The sequence below is a fragment of the Myxocyprinus asiaticus genome, chromosome 35 (genome assembly GCF_019703515.2).
Source record: "Myxocyprinus asiaticus isolate MX2 ecotype Aquarium Trade chromosome 35, UBuf_Myxa_2, whole genome shotgun sequence".
In the NCBI taxonomy this organism is placed as follows: Eukaryota; Metazoa; Chordata; class Actinopteri; order Cypriniformes; family Catostomidae; genus Myxocyprinus; species Myxocyprinus asiaticus.
This window is the reverse complement of record NC_059378.1, coordinates 2,783,871-2,806,820: the sequence shown is the minus strand read 5'-3', so window position 1 is coordinate 2,806,820 and position 22,950 is coordinate 2,783,871. Positions and strand designations below refer to the sequence as shown.

General features: G+C 37.9%; 1 protein-coding gene across 3 annotated transcripts in view; it reads left to right on the top strand.

Moving 5' to 3' along the window:
* Positions 1 to 22,950, top strand: part of sipa1l2 (signal-induced proliferation-associated 1 like 2) — a 127,156-nt gene that overhangs the window by 75,775 nt on the left and 28,431 nt on the right. Inside the window, exons 9-13 of one of the 3 annotated variants that reach the window (XM_051672180.1) lie at positions 246 to 520; positions 8,674 to 8,898; positions 13,484 to 13,621; positions 16,840 to 16,934; positions 17,225 to 17,313. In XM_051672180.1, the coding sequence (XP_051528140.1) occupies positions 246 to 520; positions 8,674 to 8,898; positions 13,484 to 13,621; positions 16,840 to 16,934; positions 17,225 to 17,313 (822 nt within the window). Of the gene's footprint in view, positions 1 to 245; positions 521 to 8,673; positions 8,899 to 13,483; positions 13,622 to 16,839; positions 16,935 to 17,206; positions 17,314 to 22,950 lie in introns of all 3 variants that reach the window. The other 2 variants (XM_051672179.1, XM_051672181.1) reach the window with 2 other exon arrangements.

Here is a 22,950-nt window from a genome sequence, read left to right as displayed (position 1 = left end):
AATTAATGAGGTTTGATGTTATTGACATTCAACCTGCGCCGTAGTCGCCATGTGTTGCTGTTGGCAGTTGATTTAATGATATAATGTGATCGTATAGTACTGTATATGACGAGAAGACATTTGAAAAGTCTTGTATGACAGAAAGTCATACAGGTTTGGAGTGACGTTAGGGTGAGTAAATATAAAACTGTCTTAGTTAAAGACTGGTAATACTAGCCAACAACTAAAATGTTTATTTTTTTCAGATGGTCACCAGGGGCTGTGAGACTTTAGAGATGACCCTGCGCAGAAACGGCCTCGGACAGCTAGGCTTCCATGTCAACTTTGAAGGTGTGGTAGCCGACGTGGAGCCATTTGGGTTTGCCTGGCAGGCTGGACTTCGGCCTGGCTGCCGTCTGGTAGAGATCTGCAAAGTCGCTGTTGGAACACTGACTCATGAACAAATGATTGACCTGCTGCGGACCTCCACACCTGTCACAGTGGTGGTCATTAAACCACATGAGGACGGCACCCCCAGGAGGTACAGTTTGTCATCTCTTTCACAAGCTTGTGATGAGCTAAGCTCTTCATCACTTATTCAACATAAATATTTATAAAATGTAGAAAACTATAGCTCTTCAGATTCAATTAATTTTACCGATTGGATTTGTGATTTACCAGACAGAGATGCAGCACTTATTATATAACATAATCCCACATGCTTTTTATCATGTCTTGGACATGTCTGGCTACATTTGACAAATGCAGCCCTAAAGATTAAACTTTTATTTAAACCTAACTTGTGGACAGATGGGCCACACCAGTTTCTCCTTGATAAACAGCGGTCACCTCTCAAAGAGAAGATTAATCCTCTTGAGATAATCTGTGAATGATCTGATCATTGTCTGTTTATGGTCTGCTGAGCCTTTACATGAAAGAAACCACTCAAAGCAAACAGGCTGGAATAGAGGGAATCCCAGAATCTGGTAAAAGTTAGTTGAGCATGTGCCTCATGTTCTGTTTCCTCATTTCAGAAGATCCAAAGGGCTTACTAAGAACGTCAGAGACCAGAGCAACCCTCTGTCTGCACTGTCCATAACTGGATTGACCCCCTGTCAGGCATATTGCCAGAGATCTTGAGCACTCTGTGCCCTTTGTAAACAAGAGTTTAGAGAGGATTGCTTGTGCTGTTAGATGACCTAAAGTGCTCTATATCTCTATATCTTAAGGCAAGTCAATTTCTGGTGAGCTGTAGTTAACAGAAACATGCCCGGACAAGTCACATTACTGATATTGCACCAGGGAAGAGAGTTTTTATTCTGAGAGTTAATTTTCCAGTTGGAGGTCATTGAACAATAGCTTCTGTTATTTAGTGGTGTTTACTTGGGCAACCGTCAATGTTATTATAAGGGTCATTTTCAGGTTAAGGGTTAGTTCTAAACACCTAACTCTAAAAGCTGATTTATACGTCTTTGTCGAATGCACGTTGTAGTCTATGCGTAGCTACAGCGGTTATGGCGGTTGCCCTTAAAAAATGTATATACGCGCTGTGTCTATTCAGACCACAGCAGCTGTGATTAGTCCGCTTTGTAACCAGAGAATGAGCTCGTTTACATGGACAACAGAAAGCCGTTTAATGCGAGAAAGCTGCTTAAGACTCAAAATCACTGAATGTGTTTAAATGTATTGTGTTATCGGCTTTCTCTTTACTTCCGTATACGTGCGGTATGGTCAGTGAGCAGCTTTCTCCACCGCAACGTAATTTCATCGTGACGCTTGTGTAAATAACAAACATTGCATCCGAGGAAGACTGGGCTATTTTATCCTGTTGCTTCGCTTTATTCACAGATATTCCAGAGTTGAAACTGTGTTTGTTTTTCTATAGCGACCTGCAGCGGAATTGCAATAGTGGGGTTTCCCCTTTTATGAAAAACTCCGGGATTCCGGGGCCTGGGTAGCTCAGCGAGTATTGACTACCACCCCTGGAGTCGCAAGTTCGATTCCAAGGCGTGCTGAGTGACTCCAGCCAGGTCTCCTAAGCAACCAAAGTTGGCCCGGTTGCTAGGGAGGGTAGAGTCACATGGGGTAACCTCCTCGTGGTCGCGATTTGTGGCTCTCGCTCTCAATGGGGCGCGTGGATCGCGGAGAGTAGCATGAACCTCCACATGCTGTGAGTCTCCGCGGTGTCATGCACAATGAGCCACGTGATAAGATGTGCGGATTGATGGTCTCAGAAGCGGAGGCAACTGATACTTGTCCTCCGTCACCCAGATTGAGGTAACCGCGCCACCACGAGGACCTACTAAGTAGTGGGAATTGGGCATTCCAAATTGGGGAAAAAAGGGGATAAAAATATAAAAACAAACTCCGGGATTCCCCCAGTGCATATGCACGATCTTGAGGGACAGTTGTCGAAATGTTAAATTGGTGTGTATAAATGAGTGCATTTTATAGTGTATGTGCTTTTCCCACTGTAGTCCCAGATATTTTAAATCTTTTCTATGTGTTGATTTGTTGTTGGGCTCCATCCTGATGTCAGTTAATCTGGTCTGTTCACGCACATGTGCACTCTTGAAAAACCTGTAAGAACACTGCTTATACATTGACACATAATCCACATAAGCTGCATTGTCCTTAAACCTGGGTGCATTAAACCGCTTTCTCTTAATCCCTTAAACGCCGTAAGTAAAACTGTGTTCTTGTTTACATTACTTTTCAGAATGATGCTTTCTGAAAAAACCCTGGAATAAACCATTTCCTTAAGTGCATGTAAATGTGGTCACTGTCTCCCAGGATGAATAACCCTTTCGCATGTGAGTTTCACCTGTATAACAGATCCCCCAGCGTAATTTTTTTAATGTGTACTATATTTTTAAAAATGTGTCCGTACTCTTCACAGCAGATGCACTGGAGGTCAGATTAAATATTATCAAAGATATAATGTGATTTTAAGATTTTTATAATGATGATTATGATAGATAAGATGCGATCGCGAAGGCTAATGTCGGGTATGCAAGCCACCATATTGTTTTCATTGTAATTAAAAATGGGATTCTGAGTTCGTCATAGCATAGAAGCATAGAAGTTTCTAAAAACCTAGCCCTTCCACTTTCCCTGCCCCTGAAGTGGTGAGAATGAGTGACGAACGGAATGGGAGAAGGCTCAGTTGGACTAACTAGTTTATATATTCTTTGTTTGATATCAGAAAACAGCGCCGCATTGCTGTATCAAAACAGCCAACTCCAACGGTAACGGCTTTGTACTTTTATTTTGTGATTATTTGAATGTTTTTAATAAAAAATAAAGATATTGTGATGTTGAAAAGACTATTTTAGCAGCTGATTCATTATGAAAAGTCCCTCTTTGCTGATAAACAGCAGCATGAATGCAGATCGCACCAGTTTGATCATACACCTAGTGTTATCACACCAATTTGATCGTACGTGCGAAAGGGTTCAAAAGAAATCTGTGGTAGCGTCACATTTTATCCAAGATTATCTGAAGATTTACACATTGTATCACATTGTATTTGGGCTCATTTTAATCGTGAGCGTTTGCTGTTTTATATTGTTCTGTCTCATGAAGTTAAAAGTGGAAATGCAACAAAAAGCCATATTCATTTACAACTGCACATGTAACTATGTGCGTTCAGGGCTTTTTCTAGGGTTGGGAAAGAAAATTCTGTTACAAACTGTGAATAAAACAAACGATTTTAAAATTGTCTTCCTGATGAAAAATCAATTTATAATTTAATGAAAGAAATTACACGTTTTGCTTAATATGTTAATCTAAAGATAGATAGATTGATAGACACAGACAGATAGACAGACCAACCGATCGATCGATCCTCTGCTGTGATTAATGTTTTGTGCCGCTCTGTATTAAAGCTTTCCTGTTTCTTACTTTTGATAGTTTTGTGCGATAAGACATTATAGTTATTTAGCCTATTTATTTGTTGAAGATCCGTTAGTTACCTTGTCAAAGGTCTGTGCTTAGCATCCATATATCCCTATGAAACGCATCTGATTGGGTCAAATGGACATAATTCAGCCCTTGTTTTCCAGTAAAAATATCGAAACAAATGTCTAAATGTTTTTATAATTATGTCATTGACTTAAGAGCAAGCATACAGTATATCGTTGCTGTCCGATGAAAAATACTTGTCCATCAAACCCCCGTTTGCCCCACCCTTATTTTAACAAATTTTACCGACACTTGAGTCGTTCTGCTCATCTATAACTCCACCACTGAATTAAAGTATCTCCTCTTGTTCTTTGAAAACAGTGTTAAAATATGTACAACTATGAAAGGAGTCCAAAAGCATAGATTTGTGTAAATAACACTATTGTTTTTAAGTTTGAAGTGTAGTGAAGGGATTGCCTACATCGCGCTGGCTCTGTGATTTCCCAGACAACCAAAGCCATTCATGCACGCACAATGTGAGGTGGCTTTGAAAAGTTGACTATACCAGCCATATACGGTTGCCAGATCTTCGTGAAACAGCGAGTGAAAGCTAATTCTTGCAATTTATGCGTTGGACCTGAAAACGTGTCTCGAAACTGAACAGTCCACTCAACGACCTAGAAACCCTAGCCATGAAGCTGATTTCGATCTAAAATATTAAGTGAAAGATCAGATTATATCCAAAAATACATTATCTAGCAATCAGTAACCTACCAACTGAGTTCTGGGAACATGAACAGTTAGACTCGAGTCTGTAACCGAACATGATAAGAAAACCGTATATGTCCACATTCGCTAACAAAAATACATGTAAGTCCAATTAAGATAAAGAACAGTTCACTAACAGATGTGTAATGATAGAATTCTGTCTATGGTGCTAAAGATGATTATGTTATTTTCTATTCATTTTGTAAGATTGTTTATGAGAAAGAGTTTTTCCATGCTGCTGAAAATTACCAGGTACACCCCTTCATGGCAATGGTATTCCCTGATGGCAGTGGCCTCTTTCAGCAGGATAATGCACCCTGCCACACTGCACACATTGTTCAGGAATGAGGAACATGATGAAGAGTTCAAGGTGTTACCCTGGCCTCCAAATACCCCAGATCTCAATCCGATTGAGCATCTGTGGGATGTGCAGGACCAACAAGTCCGATCCACACCGGCTCCACCTCGCAACTTACAGGACTTGAAGGATTTGCTGCTAATGACTTGGTGCCAGATACCACAGGACACCTTCACAGGTTCACATGCCTCGGCGGGTCGGCGCTGTTTTGGCAGCACACGGAGGACCAACAGCATATTAGGCAGGTGGTCATAATGTTTTGGCTTATCAGTGTATACTGTTAATATATATAAAATTAGCAACTTGCATTGAAGGAGCCATAACTAGGGAATGTCATATCATGGAGACTTGCCGACAGGCTTTTTTGACTTGGGCCAATTAGAAACCAAAGCAACCACTCAGAACACCCTAGCAGCACCCTGGCAACCACACACAACACCGTAGCATTAAGGCGATGAGCTCTGCATGACTCTCATTTTCTTTAGAAAATGTACTCTTGTTTGCTCTCTCATTGTCTGGAAATGTCTGATCTTACTTGTTCTCTGTGGTTTTACTGCAGTCTGTAGGGCTGCCTTGCTCTTCATAGTACAAGACTAGGGGCTTATTTGTTCATTTGCAGGTCTTGGTCTGGATGAGATTTTTCTATTCCACAGTCTTGTGGAATGTGTGAGTCTAAGAGAGTAGTATTCTTCATAGAAGTACATTCTGAAGTATCATATCTGGTTATGAAGACTATGAGAACTTGATTTGAGTGCCTTTGTCTGCTCCAGCCCTTCATTCAAGAAGATCACCAGAGATTCTTGTTTCGGAAGTAGTGCGGAGTGTGTGGTCTGAGCAGAGTGGATTATTAACCGTCAATGACTCCCACGGGCTAGGGCTGACCTCATGTTAGTTTTCGGTTTATCCTTTCGGTTATTCTCTCTCTTACGCACACACACATTGTAGATAATTACAGCAAAACACAGTACATAATTTGTCTAATACAATTTGTACTTTCTCTTGCCAAACAGCCCTGCAGTGCTTAAACTCTATGCCAGATTAACTTTCAAATTCAGTATCAACGGAAGACATTCACTGTTTTCGTATTTTAAGGCATCATAGGCACGCTCTTGACATAAAGGTTGTTCTAAAAGGTTAACTTATTTATGCTATCTCAGTTTTAGCCAAATTCTAAGATGCTGTGCCACGCCTTGCTGTTTTTCCAGCATCTAGCACAGGAGCGCTGCATTTTTAGACGTTTATATACGTGTCTCATGATGCCTGCATTCTGTTCCATTCATTACGCTGCATCTAGGGGTTCACTTACTTTTTCCACAGTTCTTTGAATGTTTAACGGGATGTGTTAGATAAAGACATGAAAGATTATAATTGTTTGTGTGTTAGCTTAAGCTAATTCCAAAGGGTTCACATACTTTTTTTTGCCACTGTAAAAGGCAGCTGCCTATGTAGGGAGCAGGCAGCAAAGCAGCTCGTTAGGTTTTGGCACAGAGTTAAAGTAAATCTTAAGCATGTGACTTAAGCAGAAAAATGCTCCAGATTTGCAAATTGGCATAGATTTATAGAAATTGTCTGGCTCTTTAAACAGCTCACAGTTATAAACGTTAACAGCCGGGAGTTATCCAGAAGCTTGAAGGAAGTGTTCCTGCTGTCGGGGGTCTCTGACCTGTAACTCAGCTTCGATGATAATCCTCATTCTTGTGGAAGGAACAGTCTGCACCCACAACACAGCTTTGAACCTCCCAGCCATTTCAAGGCTAATTAACTCTATAGAAATGCAGTCAATGACCTAACCAGAATCAAGTTAATCCATACAATTAATTTGATGAATCACTGGAGGTGCTCACAAACAAATAGTTCTATAATTAGATATGTTGTCAGCTGCTTGTCGTGCATTTAATGAAATTCAAATTGTTTCTAAGTGGAGATAAACACTGGGTAAGCTTGTGTAGGTATCCCATGAACATGTAAAACATTATCTCTGATATAATGAAATCACGTAGTGATGCGTTAATGCTAGATGTATGTTATGTTACATGTTAAACATTGTCTATTTGATTTCAAGGTCTGTAAGTAATTGACAAATAAATTTGACTGAGTTAATAAAAATGAGAAATCTTTGGAAAAATCTAGTTTAAAACATAAGGAATCGTGATATGGCCAAATGTAATTATTAAACTGCAGAAGGCTGTGATTTAATTAAATAAATCTATAGTCTGTATGCGCTGCACGCTTTAAAGTGAAGACGCGGCACTGTTGCACATTCTCCAAGCTTGCAGGAAGCTCATGATACTGTGTTTCCAGCGGTTTCAGAGCGGTTCAAAATCAATTACTGCTTATTTTTTTTTTTATGAGCTGTTTATTTTACAGCGTGTATATAGTAATAAATTGTAGATGATTGTAAAAGTGCATATTTTATTTCCCTTATCTGTTTGTGTGAGCAACTAGGAGTACAGACATGTCAAAATAAGAGTCCCCGGTGTATTTTTGGCATGTTTACAGTTATAAGTTCTGCGTTATGCACCAGATCTTTGGTTTCTTGTTGCCTCTGTCTGTGCCCATCACAGTAAAAAAAATGCTAAGAACATTTTTAACACATTCAATAAATCAATTTTAATTATAATAATTAACAATAACATTTTATAAAAAGAATTTCTAAAATGTCATGTGGTGCAACCATTAAGTAAATGGGATTAAAATACTTGCACCTTGAATACATGAGAGTGCACACAATGTAATCTTTAAATTCAAACATGTTTTTAAACCTATTTTTCAAATCAGGTCAATAATATAAAGAAGTGTTATTAGGGTTACTCCATTTGACCTGGACAAAATGTGCCTTCTCATAAAAATGTAAAAATATCGGATGTTTTTAAAAATGTCGGGCACACCTTTGTCCTGAGAACACAGTTCAACCCTGTGGTTAAACGGTCATTGACAAATAAGGTTGTCCGAGGTGATAAAAATAATAAATCTTTTTACAATCTAGTAGAAAACACGTCAAGATCGTATAAATTTAATCTTTTGGTCCATGTTGGTTTCACAGATTTTTGAAAAACATTTATCACATTTTATAATTTTTTTTTTTATTTTTTTATTTTTTATTTAAATACTTAAAAAATGTCATGTGGTGCAACCATCAATTAAAAGCTAATAAAATACTTTTCTTGCACCTTGAATACATGAGAGTGTACGCAACTTAATAATTAAATTCGAAAATATTTAAAAACATATTTTTCAAGGTAAAAATATTTTTTACAAATATCGTGAATTTTCGTGAGTCATGAAAATTAAGACTTATCTTATGCACCAAATGACCTGAACAAAATCAACCTTTCCATAAAAATATTGATATTTAAATATATGATAAAATAATTATTATTTTTTTTACTTCTAAAAGAGTCTTCTATATATATATAAAATATTATGCTGTTCTATTTATGCCAACATTTATTTTTTTCAAGAATTTCAGCATTTAATAAGACATTTTTATTATTTTTATTTTTTTTATTTTTACTGTCTCCGGACAGTTACACCACTTAGACATTTTTTTATCTTAAGCCCCAGAAACATATACCAAAATAACTTTGAACTAAGAAATAAAGAACGTGTTTGTCATAGTAGAGGTGACTATGTGTTTGATGTCTTGTCCTCTCTGTGTCCTACAGAGGTGCCTCAGAGCTGTACCGTGTCCCCATCATGGAGTACAAGGCGCTTGGTACTGGGCCTGGTTGGCATCGGATGACTCATGTTCCCCAGGCGCTGCCGCTCTCTCGTGTTTCACCCACTCAGGCTCCAGATCGACCCTCTCCAGGCCAACAGATGTTTCAGTACGCACAGGCTGCCATCTCGCGCAGCACCTCTTTCGATAAGAAGTACCAGGATGGCTCGAGGTAAGAGAGCCTTGCTGAAAAAAAAACCTGGCTAAGACCAGCATGACTTCTGATGTTAGACCAGACTGGTTTATGCACATTTAGGTTTTGGTCTTGGTCTACTAGCATATGACCATAATGTGTATCGTGTTATGAGTCATTTTATATCTCGGTCAAGGTCTATATCACAATATAGTAATTGATGCTGGAAATTCAACCCAATTTTTTTTAAATATTACATAACCATGTAGTAATGCTTATTTTTGGATAGACCAGTGAATGAAATACTTAACAGCTGAAAATTTTTTGGAATTTGATGGACGCAAACCAAAAGATAAGATCATTCATATCAAATGAATGTTAAATCAGGCATCCATGCACAAACAGCTGCTTTACGTTACATAACACTTAAATATAATTGGATGAGCCATGTTGAAAGCTGTGAAATTAGTTCTCTCTTTTAAGATTCATAACAAATGAATTTTAAGCTGCCGCACCTTGTACAATAATTGACTATGACTGCATGAGCAACATTCGAATCCATTGTAAAATAGCCAATAAATGCACTCCTGTGACCTGTGACACATATCTACCGTCTACTACTTTAAACAGTATTTTTATAATTATTTTATAATGAATTTGCATGCAACTGATATGACCACATTAATGGAGAGACAGCATGGAATATTTGTACTTTTAAAAGTGAATTTGTCACAAAGTTGTAAATTCAATTTGTTGTAAAAATGTTGTAGTTTTTGGCAGTCCGATCAAATAATGGGTAAAAATAGAGATGTTAAAAATTGTGGCTGTAATTCAAGTTCATTTATCCAGTATGCATACTACAGAGGAAAAAATTAGTTGTTTTTCTGCATTAATTGGTCATAAAATGTGATCTCATCTTCATCAAAGTCACAATTGTAGACAAACACATTTTGGAGCATTCTTCCTTACAGAACTGCTTTAGCTCAGCCATATTCTTAAGATGTCTGGTGTGAACGGCTCTCTTAAGGTCATTTCAAAGCATCTCTATTGGGTTAAGGTCTGGGCTCTGACTGGGACACTCCAAAAGGTGGATTTCCTTTTTTTGAAGCCATTCTGTAGTGGGTTTACTTTGATGTTTAGGGTCATTGTCCTGCTGCATCACCCAACTTCTACTGAGCTTCAGCTGGCGCACAGCCCCCTTGATATTAATATTATCCTGTAGGATATCTTTATAAAATGATAATACATTTTCCCTTAATGATGGCAAGCGGTCCAGGGCCCGTAGCAGCCTCAAATCATGACGTTCTCTTCACCGTACTTCACAGTTTTCATGTTGGTATGTGGTGCCATTTGTACACCATACGTAGTGCTGCGTGTTCTTCCCAAACAATTCAACCTTAGTTTCATCAATCCACAAAACATTTTCCCAGTAGTGTTCTGGAGTGTCAAGATGATCATTGGAAAACTTTAGGCATGCAGCAATGTCTTTGTTGGAAAGCAGCGGCTTCCTTCGTGGTGTCCTGTCATGGACACCATACTTGTTTAATGTTTTCTGTATATAGTAGACTCATGAAAAGAGATGTTAACCAGTTCCAGTGATTCCTTCAAGTCTTTAGCTGTCACTCAAGGGTTCTTGTTTACCTCATTGAGCATTCTGCGGTGTGCCCTTTGAGTCATCTTGGCTGGACGGCCACTTCTAGGGAGAGTACCTACAGTACTAAACCAGATGCTTCTTGTGAATAGCAAACTCAAAATGTTTGAGTGCTTTTTATAAGTCAAAGTAGCTCTAACCCACACCTCCAATCTCGTTTCATTAATTGGATGCCAGGTTGGCCAACTCTTGACTCTTGTTAGCTTTTGTTGACATCTTTAGCCTAGGGGTTCACTTACTTTTTCCACAGCACTGTGAATGTTTATTGGGGTGTGTTCAATAAAGACATGAAAGATTATAATTGTTTGTGTGTTGTTAGCTTAAGCACATTGTGTTTGTCTATACTTGTGAATTTGATGAAAATTAGATCACATTTTATGACCAAAAAAATGCAGAAAACCAGCTAATTCCAAAGGGTTTACATACTTTTTCTTGCCACTGTATATAATGCAGAAATGGTAATCATAGTATGTAATAGTAAGTAAAGTATGTTATTCCAAACGTAGCCAAGCACTGCACGTGTTCTTCCACACTTCTAAGTGAAATGACAACTTCCTTTAATTTCTCAAGTGTCATAACTGAATTCAACTCTGTCACTCTGTAATATGAAAGAGAGATACGTAGACAGACATGTGAGGACAGTCTGGTGGGGGAGGTTTTCAGAGAGGTGTAAAGTGGATTAGTTTGTCATCTTATTACTGTTTGATCATCATCTCTTTTCGTGTGTGTGTGTGTGTGTGTGTGTGTGTGTGTGTGTGTGTGTGTACTTCTGTGTGCAAGTGCTTCCCAATGGTGTGTTTCATTGCAATGATCTCTTCAAAAGATGTCCGTACTATTTTTTTTTTCTGTTCTGGGTTGTTTCCTCTTGTGATTTATATTCAGCTGAAACACTATTGCCCATCGATCAGCTTTTTATATAATGCCGATCGATCTGAAAATCTATTTTGTATGGACAGTGAAAGCAAACACATGTCTGGAGTCTGTTTTATTGTCTTTGATGGGACAAGAGGCTTGGGAGTTGTTTTGTTTTTCAAATCAACTTATAATATGAGAAATTATTAAATGATTCTATGTTATATTATATCATTCTGTATGTATGTTATCGTATCTCACGAACAGATGTCATAGTTCTCCTCTAAAACAAAAGAAAAAATCTGAATTTATATTATAGGTCTGTTTTACCACCATTAAAGAAAGTTCCAGCTTCAGTTCACGTTAAGCTCAATTGACAGTCACAGTTACAGTGAGGCATTTACAATGGAAGTGAATGGTGCCAATTCATAAACGTTAAAATACTCACTGTTTCAGAAGTATAGCAACAAGACGTAAACATAAGACGTAATATGGTTTTAATGTGATAAAATCGCTTTCTGGGATTCCAGAGTTTATGTCAACATGGCAGCGAAGTTGTAGTATTGGCTGTAACTTCACACAAGTTAAGGTTGCAAGTTATTTAATCACACTGAAAACATGTTAACACACACATCGTTTACGTCATGTGGCTATACTTTTGAAACAGTGAGTATTTTAATGTTTACAGATTGACCCCATTGACTTCCATTGTAAGTGACTCACTGTAACACAGATTTGTGCTTTTTTTTTTTAAAGAAAAGGAGGGATGAGTCGAAATTAATTTTTGTGGTAATCAACATTATGCCACAAATGCTGCCGTTTGAGCTGAACTTGTATTGAACCCGGAATATTCCTTTAAGATTTTTTGCACTGTTATATTATTTTGAAGACAATTAAGCTGCATACGTCTCCACAAATTCTCACTACTGTAATGCAGGAAAAAAATATCATTCTCATTACTGTAAAACAATAAAAAATATAATACTGCCATTTTTCAAGATTACAGTTGTACTTAATTTAAATGATATACCATAAAAATATATTAATAAATATAATAATGTATTTCATGAAAATAATGTCAATTCTAAAAATATTAATGGTCCTAAAATAGGCTTTATTACTTATATTTTTTTTAATTTTATATCAAAATAGCATTTCTTTTTTCCCCTTTTGATTGTGGGGTAAAATATTTTAAATATGTAACATTTTTGTGAGATTTACAGTGACCTATTTGCCCTGAACAAGAATAAATACTAAGCCCAGATGTTACGTGGTGCCTCATATGGAATGCCTGTATACTGCAAGTACAGTATTTTCCCACTGATTTTATTATACTGTACTTGGTCACCACTTTGAATGTGTTTGGACAGGTAACAAAAAGCAACACCTGGTTTTCTCTGGTCATATGTTGATGAACATCTCAGCAGCATGAACTGTAAGGAATAATGATTCATAACGGTGATGCTTGATTACCCTGACTGGTAACTGCTGACATATCCACTTGATTTGTCTTGGAAAGTGGCAGGGGAAACCCAAAAGACAGCACATAGAGGCTATTAAAGATGACACATCCCATCCTATGGATTAGACACACAGAAAAAAACTACGGAATGACTATGTCCGAGTCTAGTCTCGCTTTCGTATATTTTTCAGAGTATCAAGAGACGCCTTTCAGGGTGAGCTAATTGTGAACTTGATTTTCTGGTGCTGCAGAGTTGAGAGCCCTTCAAGATTGTGCATTTGAGTGACTGTGTGCTGCATACGTGTGTCTTCACCTTGTCTGAACTACACACACATTCATGGCCTCTTCACCCCGGCTGTCGTCTCGTTCTCGGCTCTGCTGGGATCCATTTTGCACATGGCCTGTCATTGCTTCCTCTAGTATGTTTCTCTTATATTCCTCCTGGAATGCACAGATGCTCAGCCCTGGAGACAAGGGCCCTGCTATGAATAGAATCTGCTCAACCACTTTTTTTTTCTTTTCTTTTTTACAGTATTTCCTCCCTCCGGTCGGGAATATGAATGAGTCTTGTTCTAGGACTCTCATTGCGTTTGACACCAGAGCTTTGGCCAGAGCCTGTCGTGATTAATGAGCTTCTACACTGTGTTTGCTCGTTGCAGGGTCTTGCAGGATTTTGAGATGGTTCAAAGTCCACCTGGAAATCCCAGCCAGCACTACTGCAGTTCTCCTAGTAACCAATCAACCTCCAGTGACCCCGGTCCTTGCGGCACATGGGCCCAGAAAGCCAGTTACGACGGGTAATGAGATGCGTTTACAGCAGCTATGGAACTCAGAAACCAAAGAGCCCAGCAGGTTTAGAGGATATCGCAAGAGTGTAATCATATGAGATTTGCTACGGATCTTTGGTGCCAACAGAATTAAGCACAATAGATGAGAAGTAAAGTCAAGTGGTGTTGCAGTGTCGTCACCTGTTTTCCGTCATGTCTAGTATGGGCTAATGTTTCATGGCCAACCTTGTGAGCGTCAGCTGTTCATTCACAGACAGACACAAAACACTGGAGAGATTACTGCCAGGATCAGTTATCACTGTCCTTTTTACACTCAATTAGAGGTCAACCGATGTATCGGTTATACCGATTAATCGGTGCCGATAGTTACTTTTAGAAACTATCGGTTATCAGAAAAGAATTGGCACGGATAGTTGCCGATATTATTTGTTATTTTTATTTTATGGCTGTCGATTTAACGCGTTATATAAATATATATTTAAATATTTATATTTAAAATTCAAAATTAAATGATTTACTATTTATAATTATTTCATCATTATATATTGAATTATTGTTACTTGAGGGGCTTTCTCAGAAAATATTTATTATGTGCGATTAATTCGATTAATTAATCGGCACACCATGTATTTAATTCAATAAAATAATTTTAATCAAATTATTATCACATTATTTGTATTCCTCTGTGTTCCTCTTTGGCCAAAACCCTTAATTTGGTGGATATATAGGCTACAAAAAGCTTAACTTGGTAAATAATAACATATAGAGCATTATAACGCAGCCAAGACTCTGTTACCATCATTGTTTATGGACTAATTCACGATCATTAATACAAAATGTAAAGAAAAGAAAACCACACGTTACAATTGATACTAGCCTTTTGAGCGTCAGCTGTTAATTCACAGACAGACATGAAACACTGGAGAGATTACTGCCTTGATCAGTTACCTACACCACTCAGTTAGAGGTCAACGGATATATCGGTGCCGATAGTTGCTTTTTGAAACTATCGGTTAATGACCAAAATTGACACCCATATTTGTCGATAGTTTTTTTTAATTTATTTTTGTATTATTATTCCTTATCATAGTAATGAAAAACTTAAGATATTTACTTAACATTCTATAAATCAATCTTAAAAACTATTAATCGGTTATTTTAATTAATCAGTTTTTCCAACATTTAGTTATCGGTATCTGCAAAATACCAATTTCCGGTCGACCTCCACACATAATATGAACATTTATGATTTTGTTTTTGCTTTTAAATGTACATTTTACATTTAGTTTTGTCATTTAGGTCCACTTATAATGTTGCTCCATAAGTTATGTCATTATTTAGTTTTTAATGGTCATTTTTTTACCCTTACTTAGGTCATGTCGACACAAATACGTTTTTGTTTGAAAAAGCATTGATTTCGCTACATTGACGCCTCATCCACACAAAAACAGCATTTTCCTCAAACGAAAATGGAGCATTTTGAAAACGTTCTCCATTACTGCATACTTTGGAGAATGATGATGTTAGGACACTATTAATCTTAAACTGATTTGTGTGGACATGGCTGTTTTTTGCTGTAAAAACCCTCTAAAAACCCTCTTCACATATAAAATGAGTGACAATTAGGGCTGCACAATTAATCGCATAAATAATCGAGACAACTATTACAGCTGTCACTGTTTACAATTGTAAAAAAAATTCAATAATAGCATTCCATTTAGTTGTACTCCCATTGCGTGAAAATGTGTATATTTTCAACACGTTGTTTTGGAGCAGTTGGGCAAAACGTGTTAACAACATGTTAGCAATGCCTAGCTATATGTGAAAACATGTTAGCAACATGCTAGCAATGCCTAGCTATATGTTAAAACGTGTTAGCAACATGCTAGCAATGCCTAGCTATATGTGAAAACATGTTAGCAACATACTAGCAATGCCTAAATATATGTTAAAACATGTTAACAATGTGCTAGCAATGCCTAGCTATATGTTAAAATGTGTTAGCAACATGCTAGCAATGCCTAGCTATATGTGAAAACATATTATCAACATACTAGCAATGCCTAGATATATGTTAAAACATGTTAACAATGTGCTAGCAATGCCTAGCTATATGTTAAAACGTGTTAGCAACATGCTAGCAATGCCTAGTTATATGTTAAAACGTGTTAGCGACATGCTAGCAGTGCCTAGCTATATTTGAAAACATGTTAGCCACATGCTAGCAATGCCTAGCTATATGTTAAAACGTATTAGCAACATGCTAGCAATGCTGTAAAAACCCTTTAAAAACCCTCTTCACATATAAAATGAGTGACAATTAGGGCTGCACAATTAACCGCATAAATAATCGAGACTACTATTACAGCTGTCACTGTTTACAATTGTAAAAAAATGTCAATAATAGCATTCAATTTAGTTGTACTCCCATTGCGTGAAAATGTTATATTTTCAACACGTTGTTTTGGAGCAGTTGGGCATTGTTACTAATCGCAGACATGCTTGTTGTTCGTTTTCTGCGTATTAATGAAGGTTTCGTTTTTCTAAGAGGCCAAAATGTCTTGATTTACTGTTGTATAAAACAGCAAAAAAGGCATTCAGAAACATTCATAAAGAATAAGGCATGCAGTTGATCCACCCAGAATAAGTATTTGAATGCAAATTCTATTAAACTAAATTAATCACTATTGCAATACTGAAGAATGTTTTTTACTTTTTGTCATATAATCTTATTTTTGTCAAAATCGTGCAGACTTGGTAACAATACTTACTCACAGGTTGTAGGTTTTTTTGTTGAGTTTAATAATTAAGTTTGTGCTGCCCAATCCTTCAATAACATCCTCCTCATTGTTATTCATTGTGAATGGTTGAGACAATTTGCCATACCCTGTATAGCAGTTGTAAAATATGTAAATGTTGGTGGTCATGTGTTAATGTATTCGACACTCTGATGTCAGAAATGCACAGCAGTTCGGAGCGAGACATTGTTGCAGTTTAATTTCTATAAAATGTTTTTTTTAGGGCTGGGGAGGGAGTTTTGAGTTTTGAAAGTCATAGTATGTTTTCATCATACAATGATCTCTTTTTATATTAAAATATCAAGGAAAATTTGATTTTTATGATATATAGCCGCTTTAAGACATTGAGTACACCAGTGAACCTCTATACAGCTCAGTGAGCAATATAACGGTGTTTTTTGTGAACATCCCATATATTCCGTTCCATAGATCCCAGTCACCTGCCCTTCACGATCAGCCAGAGGAGAAGGAGGTGGATGGGCACAGAGACCGAGAGCACAAGCTGGAGAGAACGCGGTCTGCTGGTATGTAACAACTATTCTTCCCAAGTGCTACTATGGTTAAACCACATTAGCTGCGTTCGCTCAAATGGCCTATAGAAACTAATGATTCACCCACTTTAATTGACTGATGTAATTCTATAGCCTTGAGTGTCTTGCTCTATGAATTTAACAAGCTGCATTAAATAACTTGAGACATTTATTTTCCATAAACCATTTGAGTGAGCTCATTTGATAATAATGCATAGCAACATCATTCCAATCAACATCATGTAACATCATGCAATGACTTCCAGGGTCACCTTGTGTTCCAGAGGCCAAGTGGCATATCCCGTCCACCAAGATCCTGAACAGAGGCTTACAGAGACAGGGGGCAAAAGACTTGCCTGGTAAATTCCCCCGAGTAAGTATTTTACAGAAATTAGCAACATGCCAGCAATGCCTAGATACATGCTAGAAACACTTAGCTTCATGATAGCAACATGCCATAAACACCTAGCTACATGTTAGCAACATACTAGAAATGCCTAGCTAAATGTTAAAACTTGCTAAAAACATGCTAGTCAAACATAGCTACTTGCCAAAACAAGCTAACAGTGCCTAGCTATATGTTAAAACGTGTTAGCACCATGCTAGCAATGCCTAGTTATATGTTAAAACGTGTTAGCAACATGCTAGCTATGCCTAGTTATATGTTAAAATGTGTTAGCAACATGCTAGCAATGCCTAGTTATATGTTAAAACGTGTTAGCGACATGCTAGCAATGCCTAGCTGTATGTGAAAACATGTTAGCAACATGCTAGCAATGCCTAGCTATATGTGAAAACATGTTAGCAACATACTAGTAATGCCTAGCTATATGTTAAAACGTGTTAGCGACATGCTAGCAATGCCTAGCTATATGTTAAAATGTGTTAGCAACATGCTAGCAATGCCTAGCTATATGTTAAAACGTATTAGCAACATGCTAGCAATGCCTAGCTATATGTTAAAACGTTTTAACAATATGCTAGCAATGCCTAGCTATATGTTAAAATGTGTTCGCAACATGCTAGCAATGCCTAGCTACATGTTAAACACAGGGCTCGAGTTGAGGGGGAATCGAGGGGATGCCATCCCCCTTGTTGCAAGAAATACCAAAAAGCATCTCCTCCCACCATCCCCTTTAGATCAATTGTGTCATGTATTACTTAGAACTAATCATGCAAGTAAAATATTTAATATTGAATTTTAATACGTTTGATAAATAACAGACTTCAAATAAGGGCGATTAGCTGGTCACAATTAGATTTCAGAATGTGTAAGTTTGCCAGATTTGTATAGGTGAATCCCTTCCAATCAGATCTTGACATTTGTACAGTTTGGATATATTCTGTCAGGGAGACGCTTTAGTTATGCAATCTGGCAACCTTGACCACGCAAGTTCCTTCTCCATAGTGAAAAGACGCTGGATTTCGGAGTTTAGCGACGGGTTGACTTGTCCTTCCTAGTGTTCACATGAAATTTACGCCACTGAAGGTAAAGCAAGTTTTCAAAAGTTTCGCACTCTTTCAAAAATGGCCCATAAAACACTTTTGTGTGTAGAACAAAGTTTTTACACCACTATTTAAGCATCCTTCATAGAAACAGCCCAAACTTCCTTTACTAGTTCAGTTATTGGAGTAGAAAAGTGCGTGTCTGTGACAGTGGGCGAGCGATCTAAAAAAATAAACCAGTTACAGAGGGTAACAGGTGCATATTATGATCATGCGTCCTAAGGATCAATGAAGTGATGCTTATTTTTGTCCAGACCTATTAAATAAAAAAAATTTTTTTAAATGCGATTCACACAAACCGTTTACTTGAATACGCCTCTTCTATGATGAACATGTTTTCAATTTCTGAGTTTAAAGTCATATTGATATTTTTTCTGGGGCTTAAAGGTGCTGTAAGTGATTTTTTCATGGAAAGGTATGCAAAAAAAATTCTACTCCCTTAAAGATATTAATAAAATAAGTGTCCTGAGATATCTCAACAGTCTCTATGACAGCACTAAACTCTGTAAACAGTAAACAAAAATGTATCCGCAGACAATGACGCTTTCTTTCCGTCAATCATTTTGCATGTTCTCATAGTGTTGTAGTTGCAGCTAATTATTGAGACTTAATGCCATTTTTAAGCCATGTTGATCATAACAGTTGTCTGTTGAGGGCGCTGTTTTGCTGTCGTTGTTTTTAACAACCATTTCTGCACGATGTCAGTCTCAATAAAGCTTATTTTGTTATCTTTGGAGTGCAGGGTTTTGGAAAGAGGGGCGTGGCTAATCCAACAGCTCAATCTCATGGAAGTAGAATGGCTGAAATCGCTTACAGCACCTTTAAAGTAAAAAATGTCATGTGGTGTCCAGAGACCATCCCACTGTTGTGTTTTTTCGAATCTCAGAAACATGCTGAATCCAGTGTTTTTAAGGCCATGTCCGCACTAAGCAGTTTTTGTCTGAAAACTCATTGATTTTGCTACGTTTACACCTCTCATCCACACTGCAGTAGCGCTGTCCTATAAAGGAAACTGAGACTTTCGAAAACGCTCTTCATAACTGTATACTTTGGAAAACGACGACGTTACAAAACCAAAACAAGGTTTCCAACTTAGACAGGTTAATGTGGACGTGGCAAAAGTGTAACTTTTTAAGCAATTAGATGCTCACATAATTTAAGGGCGAACAAATATCTTGTGTTTTTATTGATTGTGACTCTTTTACCGATGCTCATGGAGCGCAGCCGTGCAACCAGCACGCAGGATAGAAGGACCACGACCATGATACCGTGTCCAAGACAACGTGCTAAAGTTCAAACGCTCGAGATTTGGCAATAGCAAAGGAGACATCAGAGTCATTGTACATGTTCTTTGTTGCACGCTGAAATTATCTTATCGCAGACGTGCGAATGCGTTAAAATTTGTCTTCACATATTTTCATTTTAATCGCAAATGCAAATTTAATCGCACATATGTCACTCTGTACAGCCCTGTTTAGAATATATAATTATCAGGTAACCAATCAAAGGGCTGTGTGTTCTTTGATACAGTCTGCACAATTTTTAAAAAGTAGCTGTGCATTTATAAGATGTTATTTCAAGTTAAAAATAGTTTGCGACTTGAGACACCTCCATTCTGTTCATTTCCTGCGCTCAGTCCAGCTGTTTTTGAAAGCAAGAACGTCATTCCAACAACTAACAGATTATAAAAAAAGATGTACTTTTGCACGTCCCTACTTTCCATATTGTGCTTGCAATGATCTTTGAAGACCAGATGCTGTTGATCCCTGCTTCATCTGTAAAGCCATGATATTTCTTATGATTGTAGTTGTGGAATAAAATGCCCTCAGTCTGGTTATTGGAGCATAAATGTCCTGTAGCTAAAGTTAATGCCTTGTATTGCACATGAACAGGAACATATGTCATGTGCATGCATATGTGTCTGTGCAACTGTTTGTGTGTTTGTAACTGGCTGATGAGTGCAGTGACCTTATTAGTCAGGAACATGTAGTTGGCAGCATTGCGTACGCACCACTTTTGTTAGTGTGGGCAGTCTAGTTGTCGTAGGGAGGTCATGGTTTGGTGGAAAGGGGCTTTGACATCTATGGCAGATGGCTCATAGTGTCACATCTAGCCATGTGATCCCTGTGGGAATTGACGGAAGAAATCGGACGACAGCTCAGTTACGGGACGGGCACACTGTTTGACCTCTCTCGTGCGCCATGCCCTGGGTCTCATTCACAAACCATACGTTTTCATAAACTTGAACCACCTTAAAAAGTCCCATTGGTCTTAAAAACATGCTTTAACATAAATTATTGTTAAAAATGTCATATCTAAGTGACCCTTCAATATGTTTTATGACCATTTCTGCGCACATAAGTACGCAACTTGTAAGCAATTATTGGTAATTGAGATCCAGAGAGAGTGTGCTCCAAGATCAGGAGTCTGAGCATCAGGTGAAGTTCAAATTCACCACATTTATCAAGCACGAAAAGGTTACGCTAGCCTTGCAGTCCGCATCCGATGTTGATGCTAATGGCCAGATGTGACATAATGGCTCATGTTTATCTCATATTAGTAACTTCTGTGAACTATTTTCTCCATTATTTTACTCTCAAAACTGGCAGCTTTTTGCAGTAGTTTACTGACCAGATTGGCTTTAGCCAAAAGGGACATTTAGATTTTCTTCCAACTGGAAATGGTTGGCTGTATATAGATCTTCCAAAGCAAGCCATGCATTAAAGTTTAAAAATCACCCACTTTCCATTTATTTGAAAGGGCTTAAATTTAGATGATGCAATTTAACAGCTTAATCAATTATTCATTTTCTATGAGATTGGTTACAGTTGGTGGTAATGGTGCACTGCTGGTTCTTCTGTTTGTTGCTGTTATTGCTGGATAAATGCACTTCAGAGCTCCAGGGCTCCTTCATCCATTTTTTATTTTTTTTTTTTTTACATGAAATGTACAAATGTTGCATTTGGATAATATGGTTTCAGTGAAACAGTAGATTACATTTGAAGTAAATAAGTCAAATTTCAATTTACTTTCCAGATATGCATTCTAAATATGAACATTATCCATGCTATCCTCCTCAGCTTAAAATAAAAATGATCATTTACCTACCTTCTTGTAACATAGGCGGCCAATATATCATTAATTCAGATAAATGGTCAAATTGGCAAAATATTATTATGCCAATAGTAGTGCTCGACCGATATGGGTTTTTCAGTAGTGGATGCCGATACCGATATCTAGAGAGAAGGATGGCCAATGGCCGATGTAAATGCAGATAAACATAATAAAATGTAACAACAGCAAATCCGATGTACACAAAATTTCTAAAGTGAAACAAAGGGTCTGTTCCAAAACTTAGTGAGCTGCCTTGCTGTCTCCTGCTTACATAGGCAGCTGTCTTCTATGGCAGCATCCTTACTGAAGTGATGCCTCATAAGGGACCGATTTTGAACACTCTACATAGGCGGCAGCTCACGCACAGCTCACAGGATTTTCGACTCGCAACTGATTTCATTACAGATGGCGCGAGAGGAACAATACAATAATGAGCGTTAATGTGTATAGTGCCCACACATTTTGGGTAAAATAGTCAGTTTTCTATGATATCAAGCACATTTTAATGATACTTTCCAGTATTAAATGGATTATAAGTATAATTGTAATCCAAATTTCTCTCGCTTCGTCCACCATCTTGGATTTATTTTTCAATCGAGCTCATCAGATTGCATTCTGGGATCACCTACGGAAGGATACATTTGCATCAGGAGCACGCCTATGATGCCTTAAAATGTTGCCTCAGAATGAAGCTCACTAGGTTTTGGAACAGACGTAAAGACTTATTTTATGCAATATTTACCAAATTTGTTTAATTGAAAAGGAAAAACCTTGAAAGCTGAAAGTGTTGACTATACATTGACTAATCTATTGTTAGGTTTTGGAACTTACACAAGGGAAAGTTAGCAATGCCAGTAATTGCAAAACAGCCAAATATTGGCTGATTAATCGGCCTGGCCAATATATCGATCTATCACCAGCCAATAGTGGGCTTAGCACCTACATTTTCACAGATTTTCTTGCAAATCACTAAACTAAACAGAGAATAACTAACTTCAATCAAATGAATTAAACCAAAATGAGACTAAATTAACACCGTGTAATGGGGGCCTGGGTAGATCAGTGAGTAAAGACGCTGACTACCACCCCTGAAGTCGCGAGTCCGAATCCAGGGCTTGCTGAGTGACTCCAGCCAGGTCTCCTAAGCAACCAAATTGGTCCGGTTGCTAGGGTGGGTAGAGTCACATGGGGTAACCTCCTTGTGGTCGCTATAATGTGGTTCTCGCTCTCGGTGGGGCGCGTGGTGAGTTGTGCGTGGATGCCGCAGAGAATAGCGTGAAGCCTCCACATGCGCTACGTCTCCATGGTAACGCGCTCAACAAGCCACGTGATAAGATCCGCATCTGAGACCGTCAGTCCGCGCATCTTATCACGTGACTTGTTGAGCACA